This window comes from Prosopis cineraria, unplaced genomic scaffold (genome assembly GCF_029017545.1).
Source record: "Prosopis cineraria cultivar Desert tree isolate PC_DT_omini unplaced genomic scaffold, ASM2901754v1 PC13, whole genome shotgun sequence".
In the NCBI taxonomy this organism is placed as follows: Eukaryota; Viridiplantae; Streptophyta; class Magnoliopsida; order Fabales; family Fabaceae; genus Prosopis; species Prosopis cineraria.
Window position 1 is genome coordinate 15,599,285 of NW_026555344.1, and position 14,041 is coordinate 15,613,325.

At 35.2% G+C, this 14,041-nt stretch overlaps 1 protein-coding gene across 2 annotated transcripts in view; it reads right to left on the reverse strand.

Moving 5' to 3' along the window:
* LOC129291032 (glycine--tRNA ligase, chloroplastic/mitochondrial 2) overlaps positions 1 to 14,041 on the reverse strand; it is a 62,034-nt gene that overhangs the window by 35,661 nt on the left and 12,332 nt on the right. For both annotated transcript variants that reach the window (XM_054928133.1, XM_054928134.1), the window contains exons 13-16: positions 8,608 to 8,691; positions 8,427 to 8,513; positions 698 to 799; positions 546 to 609 (exon numbers count right to left, since the gene is read on the reverse strand). In XM_054928133.1, the coding sequence (XP_054784108.1) occupies positions 546 to 609; positions 698 to 799; positions 8,427 to 8,513; positions 8,608 to 8,691 (337 nt within the window). The remainder of the gene's footprint in view (positions 1 to 545; positions 610 to 697; positions 800 to 8,426; positions 8,514 to 8,607; positions 8,692 to 14,041) is intronic.

Here is a 14,041-nt window from a genome sequence, read left to right on the forward strand (position 1 = left end):
GATTTAGATTTAGATTTATTATGTTATTATTATTTTATCATTTTAGAGCTCTACAAACAGAGCTAGGATTTCATTTGTATAGAGCTTTTGAGTATTATTTAAGAGTTTTCGAGAGTTTGGGAATTCCCCTCCTTTCCCTCCCTTACTCCCTTTTCTCTTCTCTCTCTTCCCCTCTTCCCTTGCCCTTTTTCATCAATATGGTATCATGAAACATATTTATTTATCTAAACAATAGTAGTTCATGTATAAAGATTTTTTTTTTTCCGCCTTAGTAAGTGCTGATGACTTGTATGTTCTACAAGCATCCACCATATTTACAGCAGAATGCATTCATAATAATTTAGTGAACACATTTAAATAGCATTCTACCAAATCATATTTGGAAATCACGGTGAGCAGGTTGTACTTCGATTATTTGCAAATTTACATTCTCTTCCTTTCTATTTTTGCTGCTGTCAGCAGCATTCTAGAGTCAAAACCAAGCAATATATGATATAGATATGGCGTAACAAGTGAGGCAACAAGAGATTAGCCTCTAGACTCACCATCAAGCTTTTTGTATATCATGTCCAGTGGTACAGAATATCTACGGGAAAACCCTTCAATGGCCTGAAACATGAAATATCTAAATTAAGGACGAGTTTTTGAACCCAAATTTAAAATAAAATCACAAATGATTGACAAGCACAGCAAAGACCTTTGTTGGATTTCCTTGTCCATCAAATGCTTTCGATACAGGAGGCCCTCGAACCTCAACCTCCTTTTCTGCTTGTTTAGTTGAAAGATTTTCAACAGCAACCTGTGAATTTGACAGTAGGGTATAGATAACTGTCACTGATGGTGCAAAACATACAAAAAATTGTTGAAAAACTTATAAAATGAGCATCAAACCAATTGCTATAAAAAAATCATTAATCTTTAGAACTCAAGCATTTGTCCATAAAATCCTGAATAATAATACTTAGCTATTTATACATGAGAAAAACTTGAATGTGCCTATTTGTAATTAAACTATGATGAGGAGACAACAATCAAAATCAAGATTTTATGGGTACACATAAAGATAATATTCAAATTATGCATCAACATTCAGACTTAAGAGTAAAGAAATCAACTTAATGACTTCTAAAATCTCGTTGAAGCAACAACAACCAGACGCTTGAAGAGGCTTTAGAGATAAACTTTTATCAAGATGATGCAAAGTGCTATGATAACATGCTTGTTTGTTTAAGGGAAGATAGCACCATCATAAACAATGATGTATTTGATATTCGAAGGAGCTCAAGAATTACAAATATCAAGAAGACTTCTATGTAAGAATATCAATCAGTAATTGGAAATAAGATTTGCAAGAAAAAACGAAACATAAATCATAATCCCTAATTCACATATCATGACAAGAAGAATAGAGAACAAAAGCAACAGTTGCATGTGATAGAAGCTCATGAGTTTCTAAGATAATAGAAATTTGAAGAACGATTACTATAATACAACAACAACAACAACAACAACAAGCTTTTATCCTACTAAGTGGGGTCGGCTACATGAATTGCAAGACGCCATTGTGCTCTATCATTTACCAAGCTTTTAGAAATATTATTAATTAAGAGATCGCGTTCAACAACTTCCAAAAGTATTCTCTTAAGCCTTCTTCTACCACTCTTAACAAGGTTCAAGTTATATGTTTCACTCTTCTCACTGGTTCCCCTCACAATCTTCTTTGTACATGCCCAAACCATCTCAAATGATTTTCTATCATTTTTTCTCAATAGGTGCTACCCTCACTTTTTCACATACATGCTTATTTCGAATTTTATCTTTACGTGTATGTCCGCACATCCATCATAACATTCTCCTCTCTGCTACTCCAATTTTATGCTCTTGCTATCCCATTAGAGCCCAACATTCACTACTATATAACATAGCCGGTCTAATAGCAATACGATAAAACTTTCCTTTAAGTCTATTAGGCACCTTATGGTCACAAATAACTTCTTTAGCTTTTCTCCAATTAAACCACCCAGCTTGAATCCTATGTGAAATATCCTCACTGATTTCGCCATCATTTTGAATAATGGCTCCCAAATATCTAAACTTTTCCACTTGAGGTATAATTTGATCTCCCAATTTCACTTCCAAATTACTATTGACTAGTCTTTTACCAAATTTATAATATAAATATTCTGTCTTACTCCTACTTAGACGGAAACCTTTCGACCCCAATCTCCCCCCCATAACCCAAGTTTACAATTAATCTCTTCTCTTGTCTCTGCTATAAGAACTATATCATCCATGAAGAGCATACATTTGAGAATATCCCCTTGAATATGTTCCGTCAAAATATTTAGGACCAAATGATTACTATAATACATGATAAAGAAAATGTGTATGGGAGAATTATGAAGAATAGAATGTTGCTAAAGACAAGGATATGCTATTGAAAAACAAATGACTCCCATCCAAAATAAATTTTAAGCAATCACCTATCAAAAGCTAGGAGAAAATAAACATTCTTGTGAAATAAATTTTCAAAATTTAAGTGAGTTACATTGTGTGGAATTTTGACAAAGGAAAAAAATGTATCTCTTATTCATATATTTTCTAATGTACAAACTGTTCCTATATATGCACATCAAGAGAGATAAAACTTGATAAATACTAAGAAAGCCTAATGAATGATGCTAATAAATGCTAATTATTCATACTAATGACATAATATTCCCACATTCAAGTTGGATCATAGGTACTAATCATGTCTAACTTGCTTATACAACTCTCAAATGCAGGCCTAGATAGTCCCTTAGTTAGCACATCTGCAACTTGTAACTTTGCAGGTAGGTTTATTAGACATACAATGCCTCCTACTTTCTTTGATAAAATGTCTATCCACTTCAACATGTTTAGATCTATCATGCTGTACAGGATTCAATGGCATGCTTGTGGTAGCCTTACTATCACAATACAATTTCATTGGTAGATCAATTCTGCCCTATATTTCTTTCATGACCGTTCTTATCCATACTTCTTCTGTAATCCCTTGAGCTAATGCTCTCAATTCTAATTCAACACTGCTTCTGAATACAACTCTCTACTTGTGACTTTTCCATGTCACTAAGTTTCCCCACAAAAATGAGCAATAGCCAAAGGTGGGTCTCCTATCTGCACAGGTTCCACCCAGCCTACATCTGTATAGATCTCAATTGTCCTCTGATCATGCTTCTTAAATAACAATCCCTTACCAGGTGTACCTTTATGGTATCTAAGAATCATGTATATAGCTTCCAGGTGTCTCTTCCTTGGATCACACATGTATTGACTAGCTACACTAATAGCAAATGCAATATCTAGCCCCTTATATGGTATAGATAAATAAGCTTCCTAACCAATCTCTGATACATGTCTTTATCAATGGTTTCTTCTTTTTCCTTGTCTTCTTCTCCTTCTTCAATTTCATCATCAAAGTTGTCTTCTCCTCTTAATTCCTCTGCACTGCTTTTCTCGAACTTCTTTCTCGAGACCACAATAGGAGTTTCCTTAAGCTTACAACCTAACATGCCAGTTTACTTGAGAAGATCAAGTAAATACTTCATTTGAAATACATATATTCCTCGTTTTGACCTAACAACTTTCATCTCGAGAAAATATTTCAAGTTCCCAAGATCTTTGACTTCAAATTCCTTACCAAGGATAGTCTTTACCTTGTTATTTCCCCAACATGATCTCCTATAAGAATTATATCATCTACATGCACAATGAGGATGTACTTCTTAGCTCCCTCAACCTTAACAAACATCGTATGATCTGATAATCCTTGTTTGTAGCCTTCTAACTTTAAAAAGCCTTTGAGAATCTATCAAACCATGCTTTAGGTGATTGTTTCGAGCCATATAAGAATTTCTTTAGCCAGCATACTTTGTCACTTTTGCCTCTATCAAGCCTAGGAGGTAGAGTCATGTAGACTTTTTCTTTCAATTATCCATTTAGAAAAGCATTCTTGAAATCTAGTTGATGAAGAGGCCATTCAAGGTTGGCTACAACTGACAATAGGATTTTGATAGCATTTAGTTTTACCACTGGCTTATAGCAGAGGAAATCCCGAAATGTATGCTCTTCGCGGATGATATAGTTCTTATAGCAGAGACAAGAGAAGAGGTTAATTGCAAACTTGAGTTATGGAGGAGGACATTGGAGTCGAAAGGTTTTCGTCTGAGTAGAAGTAAGACGGAATATTTATATTGTAAATTTGGTAAAGGACTGTTCGAAAATAATTTGGAAGTGAAATTGGGAGATCAAATTATACCTCAAGTGGAAAAGTTTAGATATTTGGGAGCCATTATTCAAAATGATGGCGAAATCAGTGGAGATATTTCACATAGAATTCAAGCTGGGTGGTTTAATTGGAGAAAAGCTAAAGGAGTTATTTGTGACCGTAAGGTGCCTAATAAACTTAAAGGAAAGTTTTATCGTACTGCTATCAGACCGGCAATGTTATATAGTAGTGAATGCTGGGCTCTAACGGGTCAGCAAGAGCATAAAGTTGGAGTAGCAGAGATGAGAATGTTACGATGGATGTGCGGACATACACGTAAAGATAAAATTCGAAATGAGCACATACGCGAAAAAGTGAGGGTGGCACCTATTGAGGAAAAAATGGTAGAAAATCGGTTGAGATGGTTTGGGCATGTACAAAGAAGACCAAGGGAGGCACCAGTGAGAAGAGTGGAACATATAACTTTGAGTCCGATTAAGAGAGGTAGAGGAAGGCCTAAGAGAACACTCTTGGAAGTTGTTGAACGTGATCTCTTAATTAATAATATTTCTAAAAGCTTGATAAATGATAGAGCACAATGGCGTCTTGCAATCCATGTAGCCGACCCCACCTAGTGGGATCAAGGCTTGTTGTTGTTGTTAGTTTTACCACTGGCACAAACGTCCTTTTGTAGTCTATGCTATATATCTGGGTGAAACCCCTTGCTACCAATCATGCCTTTAACTTTTTAAGTATGCTATCAACCTTATACCTTGGGGTTAAGACCTGCTTGCAACTAACCAGTTTCTTACCTCGAGGTCTTTCAACAATCTCCCATGTTCTATTTTTCTCCAAAGCTCTCATTTCCTCTATAATTACATTTCTCCATTCCGGTATTTCTAGTGCCTGCTGCATGTTGCTAGGAATATCAACTTTACCCAAGTTAGTGATGAAGGCCCAATAACTAGGAGAGAGTGCCTTGTAGGATAAATGCTTCTAAATTGGATGCAAAGTAAATGACAGGGGTTGTTTCCATAGAGCAATAGGTAGATCAAGATCAGCACATTCACTTCCTTGTTCTGAATCCTCTAGCTCACTAGATGGATTAGTCATTGGTACTTCAGCTTCAGGAACTACCTCTAGTTTTGACTCTCTTAGTGCCTCGGGTACAAGTTGCCCACTATCTTTTAATCTCTTCTTTCAAGTGTAAACTAACAACTCTCCCTTTTGTTGTCTTTCCACATCTCCCTCTATTTTCTTGCTTTCCTCAAACTTTGGCAAAAGAGAAGAGGTTAGTAAAGGTGAGGTGTTGGACAAATCAAATGATGTGGGTGGTGATGGTTTTGGTAATAGAGGTAATGACTCAAGGAGTGCATATTCTGTGTTAGGTTTTGGTTCCTAAGTCTGAAATTCACCTATACTCTCCACCTGAATTGAAGAATTGGAATAAAAAGGAGTTTCTTCATAAAAGGTAACATCGAGGCTTACAAAGATGTGTTTAGAAACAGGATCAAAACATTTGTATCCTTTCTGAGTAGGAGAATAACTATGAAAGATGCACTTGATAGCTCAAGATTCAAGTTTACTGCTTTGGTGAATATGAACAAAGGTTGTACAACCAAACACATGAAGTGGAAATTTGGTTTCAATGTGGGGTGTAGGAAAAACACTTTGCAACTTTTTGAGAGGAGTTTCAAAGGCTAAGATTCAACTAAGCATTCAGTTGATGACATAGGTCGCGATTAAAATAGCATCCCCCCAATAAAGCATTGGCACATTACAAGTGAACATGAGTGCTCTTGCAACGTTAGGGATATGTCTATTTTTCCTTTTTGAAACCCCATTTTGTTGGGGTGCAAGGGCACAAGTATTTGTATGGACAATGCCATACATCTTGAGAAAATTACTCAAAGACTGGTTAAAGTATTCAGTACCATTTTTGGTGTGTAAGACTTGGATGCTAGTGTTGAACTGGTTTTTTATCATGGTGAAAAAACTCATGAATGTAGATGCAGCCTTAGACTTGTTTTTTTAACGATAAACCCAGCAAACATGAATATGGTCATCAATGAAGGAAATGAACCATTTTGTTTGAGTACAGTTTGGAGTGTGAGATGGTTCCCACAAGTCATTGTGAATGGTTGTGAAAGGTTTGGTGGGTGTGTATTTGGCTCTAGGAAAGGAAGTTCAATGGTATTTGGCAAGTTCACACACCTCCCACTAGATTTCATTATGATTCAAGTTCGGGCACAAGGTTGGAAACAATAGCTGAAGATAATGAAAATTAGGATGACCCATTCTCTAATGCCATAACATAAAATCATTAACTTTAGAGGTAGATACAAAATTACCAGCAATAGGTGAGTTACCCACTCAAGTGACGACTTCTAAATAATAGAGCCCATCATACTCCTTGGCACTGTCGATTGTTGCACTAGATGATAGATCGTGAAACACACAATGTGACAGGAGAAATTTAACAAAACAATTTGAGTGCTTGGTTAATTGACTAATTAAAAGTAAATTGAAATCAAGTTTTGGCATGTGGAGGACAGATTTCAAAACAATAGAATCCAAGTACATCATAATACCCCTCCCCCAAAAGGCCCTTTCCCTCAAGGGTCAAGTATAGAGAAAATTGTCTCAAACTAGACACCCATAGCGTCCAAATTAAATAGCCTATAAACCAAGGCAAAACATGAACAGGCAACACTAGCAAGTAAGAAAAAGAGATATATGTCCTCATCAACAAAACAAAGGCCAATGGTGGCTAAAACTGGAACAGGCTAGAGAGCTTAAAATAGATGACGGATTGCAACCACTAGTTACACAAGAATCTTGGCCGAAAGAATCTTGGGACCCATGAATGAAGAAACTTGCACTAAAATCATTGTCAACTATATGAAGTTCTTGGCCCTTCTTGATAACGCCATCACATTCTTTTTGGGTGTTGGTCAAAAAGACCTACCACTTTCTTAAACATAACTTTCTTGCATCAATGGATACATATCTTGGGTTGATGGTAAGGAAGACTCATCTTCTTGATTGACTAAAGCTTCTTAAGCTCTTTGTGCCTCCTTCACTACCTCCCTTTCAATTATAAGCTCTTGCATGCAGGCTAGACTTCTTGCTTCCAATAGTGTAATTGGCTTAAACTGATGTGCTAGCTCTACAGTTTATGACTTGAGCCCAACCACAGAGTACTCTAGAATTCTCAATTGACCAGTATGGCTATCAAAGAATTCTTTCACATTCCCCAACTAACAAAGCCACATATGGTTGTCATTTGAATTTTACCAAAGATAATCTGGCTTTCATACCATTGTTAATAATTTAAATTAAAACAGAGAGAGAAAGAAAGGGAAAAGAGAAAGGAAACAGAGAGATAGAGGGAGCAAATCTGCATATGCAGTTCTTACAGGAAATCAAAGTTAGAAATTAGGTACTCTTCTACCTCTTATTCATAGGCATTACTCCCATTTGAATACATATCCTAATCTATCCAAATCCTACAAATAAAATAATACTATAATTAAACATCAAATCCTGTTTAAATCATAAAATCATATCTAAATCTATTGAAATCCTAAATAATTCTTAAATCTTTTCTCATTTATAATAATTACAACAAGTCAATAACTATCTGAGAACTTTGTAGAGTTGGGTGTTACACTGGCATAAAGAGCCCATTACCCTGTAACTAGTAATGTGCATAGCATCTCAATATTATCTTTTCTTGCTAGTACAAACTAAATAATTATGATATTATCCTTGTACTATCTTGCCAAATTTCAACCAGATTACCTATCACATTCTTCTCTTAATCATCAATGCACAGCCTTTGTTTTTCAATAAGAGCCTATTTGGTTTTGGATTCCCTCTAATGCATTTCCCTCATTCCCAATGTTCAGTTGATACAAAGTAATGTAAATGGGACTACATTATGTAAAAGAAATCACCTGAAATGTTGTAATGAGGTTTACTTCATTTCTACCTATGTAATCCCCATTCCCCATTTGGTTTCAATTATTTTCTTTCTATTGATACAATTCATCAGAACAGTTCGTATATTATACAGAACAAAAGAAGGTAAGAGCTTCATTATTCAAACACATTACAAGCATGCAAAGGATGTAGCAAAAGAGTCTCGGTTAAATAGGCAACATATTAGACATACCACTAATCTTCGTGGGGTACCAAAAGCTTGCACGTCACCATGGTCCAACCTTTGCTTCTCAAGTAATTGCAACATCAAATCTTTGAGCTACAATAACAAGCAGAGCAGAATGAAGAAAGAACGATGATGGTAATAAATTATAATAAGTTTATCTAATGATTCAGATGAAAATAAGCTATACTTGCTTGCTTGCATCAACAACATTTTGAGGTGGCATCTCTTCAGTTCCAATTTCAATGACAAATGCTCTTGATTGATCATGCACCTAAAACCAAAGATTAGAATTACACAACCTAGTCTAAGAACAGCAGTAACTGTGAATTAACGCCTTGGTGATTTCTGGAGGAAAAAGGATTTAAAAAAAAAATCTGAATTAGAGCCCATTTGGAAATTTTGTAGCTTTAGAACAGACATTATGTTATAAACACTTGTAAATATCCACTGTGAAAGGAAATCCTAAAATTGTTTGGAAACATGCAATAGAAACAGTCAAAGATTGCACTTCAATAAGTAAATTATTAGGCAAAAATCATTGTAAACTCTATATAGACGCAACTTTGGCTAACAAATAAATCATGGTAACATAAAGGGGGAAATCACAACCAAAAAACTGACTTTTACAGTCAACAAGCATCAAAAGCACAAGCCACGTAATTCCCACGAGTCCTTCAATAAATAACATTATTTTAACTACGACATCTTGACTGGAATGGAGAAAGAACTCATAATTCTTCACTGTTAGATTTGTTGATATTAACTTAATAATTTAGAAAACTAGAAGACAGCGTAATGAACAGATAAGATTTATCATGTATGCATGGAGTAAATCATCTTAATATTAGAAAAAATATACCAACCGAAAAACTATGACTCTAGCAGTCAACAAGCATCAAATGCACAAGCCCCATGATTCCCATAGGAGTCCTTACTCAAAATAAATCACATAATTCCAACTACAACTTCTTCAGTGGAGTGAAGGAGGAAGAACTTATAATTCCTCACCATAAAATTTATGTGACAGTAAATAATTTAGAAAATTAGAAGAAACTGTAATAAACAGATAAATTTATCATTTAAGCTTGGAAGGAAATTATATGAAGTTTTAAAATATAAAAGTTTTATCAAATGAAAAGGCTAGACAGCAAGGACAGTCACCATCCAACTGATTTAAAGCCACCAGCTTTTTCTAACATGGTAGAAATTAATTTGCACCCCAGAGCTCTTTTCATTCATGGTACCCTACTTCATCCTAGGTTTTATACTTTTCGAATGCATTCATCTTTTCAAAGGAATCAACCTTCCAATCTGAATTTCCAAGAACTTCAAGGTGTTCAATGGTGCCTCATACTTCATTATAGAGATTAAGGTAATATGAGATGCCTAGTCTCAAATCAAGTATTAGAGATAGGGAGTACATAAAAGGAATTGTTCTCCCGCCTCAATACATAAATTTTGGAGAAATATTCCCCAATCCACTAAGATGCCAATGAACAAATAGAGACGCCTTCAAGATGTTGACTCTTCAACAGCGGCAAAGTTATGGTGACCATTCTAGAATGAGACTCTTAGGCCCTATTTAGTACAAGGTATTGAATTGGAAGAGACTGGGAATGAGATTGGAACTGAGAATGGGATTGAAATTGGGACTAGGAGTGGGAATGAGTTTTAAAATGACATTTGCTATGAGATGGAATTAAAAAATAAGAAGAAGAAGAAAAAGAAGACTCCAAACAAACAAGAAAATAAGCTAAAAGACAATTGCCCTCATCCTCTTCCTTCCATTCTTCCATTCTTCAGCCCATGATTTCTTCAAACACCATGCACATCATTTCCATATTCTTCACCCTCCCTATCTCTCATCTCTCCCCTCCTCCCTCTGTGTCTATATTCACTTTCTTGTTCTTCCTTATCTTTTCCCTTTTTCCTCTCTCTGCATCTTTATACATAAGCTGTGGCTAGCTGGTTCTTGACCTCACCAGAAACTGTGGACAATGGAGAAGTCATGAAAGAAATACCATCAACCTCGTCGAAAAATCTCTAGCATTGGTCAAAGGCTTCAAATCCACCACCTCTCACAATTTGTGATGAAGGAGGTGTCATCTAAAGGTCAAAGGTTGCTAAGGAAAAAACCACTTGTAATGGAGGAAAAGCCATCTGCAATGGTGGAGGCATATGAGGGCAAGGATGTTGAAGGAGAGCCCATGTGCAATTGTGGAAGAGGAGTAATCGTGGTTTTGGGGAGGGAATGAGTTAGATTTAGGCAACTTTTTTATAAGGGTACTTCGGTCATGAAAATTTCAATCCTAAGATTGATATTGCAATACTAGGGGATGGATAGGTTTGGGTATTCCCACAAAAGTGGTACTAGGCAATCCCAAGTATTGATGAATGATTCCTGCCAAACATGCCAAAGCTGGTATTTCTTTGACCCAATCCCAATCCCTACCCTTCAATACCTTGTACCAAACAAGGCCTTGGTCTCTAACGGAGCCAACCCCTCTATCTAAATAAGCTTAAAGCAAGAAAAAAAAAACAGACCATACATTGCAAATGGGACTAAACAATACCATTGCTAAATAACAAGGTTTGATTACAAGCAAAATAAGGAATTGAAACTACAACAACAAGCCTTATCCTATTAAGTAGGGTCAACTACATGGATTGTACGACATTATTGTACTCTATCATTTATCAAGCAAAAAGAAGACAAGATGCCTCGCTATCAAGGACTGACTTATCACTTTCAACCATGTGTTTAGAAAATCTAACAATTTTGTGGATTGACTTGCTCATCAAGCTTCAAACAATAATATCAATGTTTTGATTTTTAATGATCCGCCCCCAGGGTGTCAACTCCTTATGAGTCTTGATTTGATGTAATTTCCTATCGTTACACGGTTATATTATACGTGGCCTTGTATTCCAAAAAAAAAAAGAGGAAACGATGAAAAAAGATGATCTTCCTCCGCCCCCAATCTAGCATTCGAAAGGCTAGAACTCTCCTCACCACTTTCAATTTCCAAAAGACTCTTACACCCTCTCTCTAAGCAAAAGGGAAGATTTAAAAAGTTACAAAAGACTGAACATACTCCTAGCGGCACCTAATCCTTGTTCATACGCCACTTTTTCCCCTATGGCTAGGAACCTTTAGCTACTTCTCTTATCCATTAGAGGACAACTCTTTAGTCCACTAGAATTGCTCTTTCCCACACCATTTCCCTTCCTATAGATTATACTATAGGCCCTAGGAAATGATACATAACTCTTTTCTAATTCTTCAGCTCTATCAATCTCACATTGAGTAGTATGAGCTACTCTGTGCTACTTAAGGGGGTTCGTTCACCCTCCTCCTTTATTAACCTTTTTTATATTTATGAGTGCCCCAATTCCACTTGGATGCCCATCACTTTCCACCTTTCCCTACTTTTTTGTCCTCAAAAGGGTTTAGACAACTACAAGACTTATAGGTAGAAATTCGATATTTCATGCATGCTCCAATGCTTTTTCTAAGAGCTATTATGATGCCCAAATGTTCATGTTGGCCTCTAAGTTTGAAGTTTCTCCACAATCAGCCATTTCAATTTCTTTTTTTTTTTGAATTTTCATGCAGTTTAGATTATTAGAAATGCTATTGTTGACAAAATGCATACCTCATGAAGTCATTTGCTTCTCAATAAGTAAAAAGTTCTAGTTCATGTTGACTAAATTCATAAGAAAAATTCCTGTTTTCAATTTTGTTGATGACATAATAGGAAAGTCTCTATGATGTTGGATTAGTCAATAGCATAAAGTAAAAGATGACAGAAGAGAAATAAAAAGAGAAAGAGAAGTGAAGAGGGAGAAGTGAAAGGGAAAGAGACAGCTAAAAAGTCAAGAGCTTCTTATCAATACAACAGCAAGAAGCCATATCCCACTGTGTGGGGTTGGCTAGTATTGCATTATGCCATTGCGTCCATACACCAAAAGTCTCTTGTTAATAATCCATCAAATAGACTACACTCAATCTTAATTACTAGCAGCTTTAACTAGAGCACAAATGTCAACATTTAAAATGCAAGATTAACATGAAACCCTAGAAAAAGATATAACCCAAACAAAAAATAGTTGAACCTCTAAGATTCTAGCAAAAACAAAAACATAATTAAAATTAAAAAGTACATCAAATTCTAATCCCAATTTATTCACAATTAAAATGTTCCTAGTCTTATTTAAATCAATTTCTCATGTTTAAAGGTAGACTAGTTAGAGCCAAAGCTTGATTCTTCACATTATTGTTAACATAGTTCAAGCTGTCACCCATCTTTGTATTGTCATCTGTCCTCCCTAATTAGTAAAAGTCTAGAACCAGTAATTCAAGCAGCCCAAGCTTATTTGGGCTTGGCCCCAATAGGCCCAAACCAACAAGCTAGAAATTCTTAAATAGTCCAAATGGTCAAGCCCAACCCAAACTTCAGACTTCGAGCTAGCTCAAATACTTGGATTATCAATTTTTTTCATTCTTAAAATTAATTTTAATTTATTTTTTTACGTTAAAACTAATTATCTTTATTTTATAAAAATTATAAATTATATATTTTCGAATACTTAAACGATGTAAAAGACTCAAACTTTTTATAAAAAAACACATGGGTCTTAAAATTTAAAAATCAATATTAAAATACATTTCAAATATTATTTTGAGATATTATATAGATTAAAAATAATAAAAATATGATAATATAAATATTTTTAATTTTTTAAAAAGATATCTATAACAATGTATCCAAATATATGATATCTTAGTATAAAATGACCTAAAAGTTAAAGAATTCATCAATATTTAATATATTTTATATATTATTTAAAATATTTTTTGTTATCCGGGTATTCGGGCAAGCCCGAACCCAACTGGGCTTCGCCTAAACTTTTTTGGGCCTAGTTGGGCTGGCCCGAATAAGCCTAAGCATTAAAAAAGCACAATTTCACTAAACCTGGCCTTAAATTTTGTTGGATTTATTCGAGTTGGCCCAAATTACTGGCTAAAAACTCCTAAAACTCACATTAATAAGGACTCACAATAGGAAGGGTAGAATGTAGTCTAACAATTGAAATCTCTTGTAAATTTGTTGACCAGAATTTAGACTCAAATAAATCAAATTTATGGAACCTTCTCCAATAACTCATTGGTAGGGCAGAAAATCCATTCTTTTCAAAGCATTGCTCATATTCAAAGCTGTCATCAGCATAGTACCAGTCGATCTATCTCATAATACATTGATATCTCATGCCATGACAAAGTTGATGTTTTGAATTACTTCATGAAAAAGAGGTGACTTCAAGGTCTGAGCATATTTCATGCACCATCTCCCATATCTCTGTTGTTGACAAGAATAAACAGGTCCAGCCAATCTTTAAATACATGGTATTTATAAACCTTGCCATCAACATGCAGTGTTCTGACTCCAAGACTGAGTACCTTGCTTCTCCATCCATCAATACTTCTGTCGATCCCATCAAATAAACAACTTAACCTCTGTATTGGACTACTAGAGTGATAAAGTTAGACCATTCCAGAAAGTTCATCCTATTGAGGTTGTCATATGTTATTTGGAAAGAGTGAGTGTCTCAAAAGTAAT